Source organism: Danio rerio, chromosome 23 (assembly GCF_052040795.2).
Source record: "Danio rerio strain M-AB ecotype USA chromosome 23, GRCz13ab, whole genome shotgun sequence".
In the NCBI taxonomy this organism is placed as follows: Eukaryota; Metazoa; Chordata; class Actinopteri; order Cypriniformes; family Danionidae; genus Danio; species Danio rerio.
Genome location: NC_141043.1, coordinates 37,751,184 through 37,757,500, shown reverse-complemented (window position 1 = coordinate 37,757,500; position 6,317 = coordinate 37,751,184). Strand labels below are relative to the sequence as shown.

At 34.9% G+C, this 6,317-nt stretch overlaps 1 protein-coding gene across 2 annotated transcripts in view; it reads right to left on the bottom strand.

Moving 5' to 3' along the window:
- Window positions 1–6,317, bottom strand: part of plxna1a (plexin A1a) — a 423,762-nt gene that overhangs the window by 76,139 nt on the left and 341,306 nt on the right. For both annotated transcript variants that reach the window (XM_087307529.1, XM_087307530.1), the window contains exon 16: window positions 5,463–5,630. In XM_087307529.1, coding sequence (XP_087163655.1) covers window positions 5,463–5,630 — 168 coding nt within the window. The remainder of the gene's footprint in view (window positions 1–5,462; window positions 5,631–6,317) is intronic.

Here is a 6,317-nt window from a genome sequence, read left to right as displayed (position 1 = left end):
CAACAAAAGTTAACTGAACTGCTTTTACAAATTTAAGTGGAATGATAAAACAATCAAGTCGTCACCCAAAAAAACTACAGAATTGTGTTGATTCAGCTCAATAATTATTTCTAGATTATAGATGTATTTTCCCCCTTTTTCTCAATGTCAAAAGCTATACACAATCTATATCTTAATGCCTACAGTTTTGACTCATATATTTGTATTCACAATTATTTTCCCCAATATGTATTTTTTGTTGTTGTTATTATTATTGTTATTATTATTATTTTTCATTTTTTTCACAAGAACAACACAATTTTGTTAATTTTTTTTAAATAATAAAGGGAAAAATGTCTAAAAAGTAAACACAAAATAATTGTAAAAAAAATAAATCTGTAATATTTTAAGTCAAAATTATTTAAGTTACATTACATAAAAATATAACTACATCCATGCATTTATTTAGTTTAAATATAGCATTACAGTTTTTCTCAGTCAGTTTGGTGCATTTCTCACAACACTATTTACATTTGCACAACAGTTAATGCATTTCTCATTTGTGCACATCATAGTAGCAGTTTCTCATTCCTTCAAACAAATTACACATGCTTTTGGACATGCATCAATTGCTTTCATAAAACCCTCTGCTGTTTTATAACATTTTCATTTATTTATGTCATGTCAGTCAAAATTAACTACAATTGTGAATGCTGAATAATCATTCCATATAAAACTAATAGTCCTCAGTTCATTACTCATTACATACAAAATAGGTGTCAAAATCTGTCAAGCTAACTTTATAAAAAAATGTAATCTTTTTTTTTTTCCTGAAAATGTCTTCTAAATTAAACAATTTCATGAATGATTTACAGACCTGTGTATGTTGTAGGTTCAGTTCTAATATGTCCTGCAAAATAGTTTAGAGCACAGCTCTCTACCCAAAGGAAGTTTATGTTAGTTGTAAATAAGGGTGTTTTTATACTTTTGCACAATACTGTGAATATATTAGAATTGCAAAGAGCATATGCATTAAAAATGTGAAACATACATATTCAGTGTCTTGTATTCACATAGCTCACTAAATGCAGTGATGTCTAACTTTACTGTAGTTTTCAAACGGCTGTGCTAATAGTATAATGTGCTGTCTTGAGCTTTTTCAGAAAGAGTCACCAAAATCTGACTAATTTGCATTGGAAAAAAAAAACTTATAGACTAAACCATCATAATGAAAACACGACAAAGCCATTTGACTACCTTGTTCATTAACAATGCTGTCAGAACTTTTTATCTTGATGACACTGACACTTTTATTGACATGAATACTTGCTTTTCAGGAATGAGCTATTCATTTTGAGCGAGTGACTCGCTTTTGCAGGTTATCAACTAGGTTTTGCAGTTTGTTCTCATTTTTTTGAGAAATGCATTAACTGTTGTGCAAATGTAAATAGTGTTGTGAAAAATACACCAAAGCCACTGAGAAAAAAAAACTGTAGATGTACAAATTTACAAATGGTCAAATGACAAAAGTACATATTATTATTTATATTAAACATTATACATCACAGTTATGTATTTATTTGTTTAGATAGATAGATAGATAGATAGATAGATAGATAGATAGATAGATAGATAGATAGATAGATAGATAGATAGATAGATAGATAGATAGATAGATAGATAGATAGATAGATAGATAGATAGATAGATAGATAGATAGATAAACAGACAGACAGACAGACAGACAGACAGATAGACAGATACATAGATAGATAGATAGATAGATAGATAGATAGATAGATAGATAGATAGATAGATAGATAGATAGATAGATAGATAGATAGATAGATAGATAGATAGATAGATAGATAGATAGATAGATAGATAGATAGATGGAAAGAAAATGATAGATATAGAATGATTGACAGAATGACAGACAGACAGACAGACAGACAGACAGACAGACAGACGGATAGACGGACGGACGGACGGACGGATGGCTGGACACATGGATAGATGGATGGATGGAAAAAATGACGGACGGACGGACAGATGAACGGACAGACAGACAGACAGACAGACAGACAGACCGATAGATAGATAGATAGATAGATAGATAGATAGATAGATAGATAGATAGATAGATAGATAGATAGATAGATAGATAGATAGATAGATAGATAGATAGATAGATAGATAGATAGATAGATAGATAGATAGATAGATAGATAGATTAAAAGTCCTTCAAAACTATAATGAACACATGAACAAGCCACTATTAGACCCACAGACGTCTTCGAAGCATGACGTCAAAAGCTTCGCCGTATAGCTTTACATTTTATTTTTCCCACCTTTTTGCTCTCCGAGACGGAGCGCTGACACCGCACAAAGGTAAATAAGAAAGTGAGTGATAGAAAAACACAGACGGAGTGCGGGAGAGCGAGCGTCGAGAGCTTCTTTTCATCTACAGGCTTTTAAAGCGTTCAGTCTATAACCCGCAGGTGATAAGTGCTCCATCCCGCCTGCCCCGTCTGACACCGCTGATGGGGTTTCTATAGACTGCTTGTTTTTATTTCACCCTCGACACCGACAGGCCAGACATGCTTTAGTGCAAATCGCTGCTCCTCCCTGGGAAAACTGCAAACCCCCCCCCAGCTGACAGGACGCCGGTAACACACGTCTGATCTGAGGACAGCTAAAAACAAGCGCGTTTCTCAAGCTCGTAATGAGTTCTGCTCACGCGTCAAGAGAAAAGCACAAATAGCTCTGCATTGATTTTTATTACTTCTTTGTTGTTTTGACTTGCTTTGGCAAGGTAGAGACAATTGCTATGGTTTTAATTTTGTTGTTTTTATTAAGGGCGAAAGTAGAGAAATGATTGAAAATGATGATTTGAAGCTGTGATTCTCACATGACATTAAGATGCATAACAAATGTATTTGAAAAGAGTAGTGTCCAAATGAAAAGCATTCAATTATTATTAATATCAAGGTGTGAATTATACTTTGATGATCAGGGGGATCAACTTTATCAGCATTGTTAGTTTGTGTAATATTGTCAGAATCACCAGAGTTCTATGCTTGTAGATCATTGGGAATCCTTCACTGTCACTCAGGACCACAAATCCTGTCATGCACCACACATACACACCTGTTCCAGTTGTCTTTTGATGACACTCAAGGACTGATTGCACAGACTAAATTTACAGCACACACAGACTTTGCCAAGTCGTGTTATACTGTATTGTGAACATTACAACGCTTGTTCTTTGCCTTGCCGTGTTTGATCTTTGATTTGTTCTGTTTGTTTACATTGCTTTCTGCCTATACTTACCATTCTCCTGTTTATTGACCATGATTCTGGTTTCCCTGCATGCATCTGTTTGCCCCTGTTTTAACCATTGCTTACCTGACCATTCTCATAATAAACCTGCATTTGGATCCTCAACTCATCGTCAGTGTCCCTCACATTACAAAAGACTCAGCCAAGTCTGTGTGTGAGTGTGCTCTATATCCATGTAATCAGTACTTGAACAGCTCCCAGCTGTGTGTCTGTGTAATCAGAGGAACACTGGAACAGGTGTGTGTACGAAGTGCATGACTGGACTTGTAGTTCGTAAAGTGACAGAATTGCAGTCCACGTGAAAGTGTGAGTTTACCAATGAACTGCAGCCGCTAGATCACTGGTGATCATAACAAATATATGTTTCATTGAATCAAATGTATGTATTTATTTTTAAAATCAGATGTAATTTAATAATAAAACGTATTTAAGTTTTCAGTTTTTAAAGGAATATTTAGTGTATTCTGACAGTACTCTCTGATTTGGTCATCAAAATACTGCATAAAAAAAGGTATATACTGAATTTGATCATATTTTAAATGATTAAAAACACCTTGTGGTAAAATCTAGTGGATTGAAGGACAAAGTACAAGGGTTTAAATCACAATTAATTCATATTTTGGCCAGAGTTCATTTCATCAATAAAAACAAGCATGAAAAATGTTCATTGCAAGTAGCTTAAAACAAATAGAAACAGGACAGGTCTGCTGCAGCTCTGATCCGCTCATCTAATGAATGAAAAGCAAAATTCAGCAGTCGAGCGGATTAGAACCGAAATTAATGATGCTTAGTTTTAATCTTTTTGAATGAATTGGAGTCATTTTTTGTCAATGATATTACATGCTGATGCAGCCACTGTTAGTATCTAATGATATCCATGTCATCCCATCTTTGTCTCGTCTTAGTCTTGGAAAAAAGTTCGTCTTCAAACATGGATGAAATTAAAAATCTGTCATCATGCTCATCCTTTACTCACTTCATTCCATTATAAGTTTCTTTCCTTTGTTGAACACGAAAGAAGATATTCTAAAAAACCTGTAACCATTGGCGTCCATAATATTTGCTTTTTCTACTATGGAAGTCAATGGCTACAGGTCTCCAAAATATCTTCTTTAGTGTTCAACAGAAGAAAGAAACTTATAATGGTTTGAAACTACACAAGGGTGATTAAATAGCGAGTAAATTTTTGTTAAATTTTTGGGTGAACTGTCCCTTTAACTAAGATTTTGGGTCTGCACTGTGATCCATGAAGTCTATAAATAGGTCATCAAATGATTCTTGTCTTAAAAATATGCACAACAAGATGTTTTGGTGTAATAGATGAGAATGATCATATGCATTTCTGTTGCAAACCATGTCTTTTTCTCTAAAAAAGGTTCTTACAGATTGCAAAGTCACATAATGATGAAGCTCCATCTTGATTGGTCAATTTGAATTGACTGAGTACTTCAGTTTGGTCACATGGCCAAGGAAGAGATAAAACTAGATAACTTAGCTTAGCTCTTAGCTCTGGGTCTTTTCTATTCTCTCTGCAAACTTATTACATTCAAGCGCAGTGCACATAATATTACATATTTTTATAATTTCATATTTTTTTTATCATGTCACACAGTTATTTTGTAACTGATTCAACTGTAACCGAAGCAAAACATAGCTATTAAATAGTTTTACCATTAAGTATTCTGTGAATTATTTTGATTTAAACACTTAACACTTAACTGCACCACATTTCAATACAATATAGTCACATAATACAGTAGCAATGCTCTCCCACATAAATAGCTGTTATAACTGCGCTGATTTTCGTCTTTGGTATAAGACTGCAAAGGGTGGCTTGGCTAGAAGTGTTTTACATCATCACACTGATAACCTTTTAAGTCTTTCGGCAGTATTACAATTTGAACCACTGTAGTTAAATTGTCACTCTTAAAGGAACATTAAAAAACAATATTGTCACTCTGAATAACATTTTTAAATGTAAATCATGACAAAAATACAAGATAAAAAGAACATAGGTGCTGTGAAAAATCCAAACTGCAAAGCCATGATTCCAGCATAATATTGAAGTCGTTCTTCCACTGCATTTTGATGTCTCAGTTTTTGTATTTTAATACTGTAAACAACACAGTTGTGTTACCTACCTAGCGATGCTCCAGTCCGGGTCAATCTTCAGGACAGTGGGGTCATCTGTGTAGTTAAACTTCACCTCTGGGTTCCTCAGCTCAGCAGAGTCAATGTCCACCATAACCGGAGTACTTACTGCATTCACGCCGGCCGGGGTCACACACACAATTTCCTTTGAACTCCGCCTACAGACAACAGAGGATAAATGACAGAAAAGAATCAGCTGAACAGCATGTAAATACATTTATATGGTATTACAGTATATTCAAAGTCATCCTTTAAATTTTACATTTTTTGGTGGAGTGGGGGGGGGGTCTTAGTATTAGCATGTTTAAACCAATACAAATGCCAAACGATCTTCGACAATTTGACAGCAAACGCTGCAAATTCTCACAACATAAACAACTGAATAAACGCGCAGCAAATGCTCGATCCAAATGCCTTATTCAGTGTGCGTGGTTATTAGTCTAGTTGTACAAGCTCGGAACTTTAAACTAGCACACAGTTAGCATAACTTTTAGTTGCTGCAGTTTTATTCCATGCAGTAGTACGGTTTTGAGAAGCCTTTATGATTAATTAACCGTGATGAATTAAAGCGTGGTTAATAGGGAAAGCGGTTAATCATTGCATCCCTATACGGATAACACGTGCATCGTTACAAAGCGTCTTAAAACTCTACAGAAACAAATGATTTTGTAACTACCACTCTGACACATTCTGGCAAATTAGGAATATTGATTCCTCAACATTAGTCTCTGCTTGGGTCCGGGTTGTACATGTACGGCTGAATGCTGGTCCTCTCACTCATGTTGCTTCTCTCCGTCTACATACCTGTTGCCATACATAAAGAAGGGGAGCTCTTGGCTCCGCCC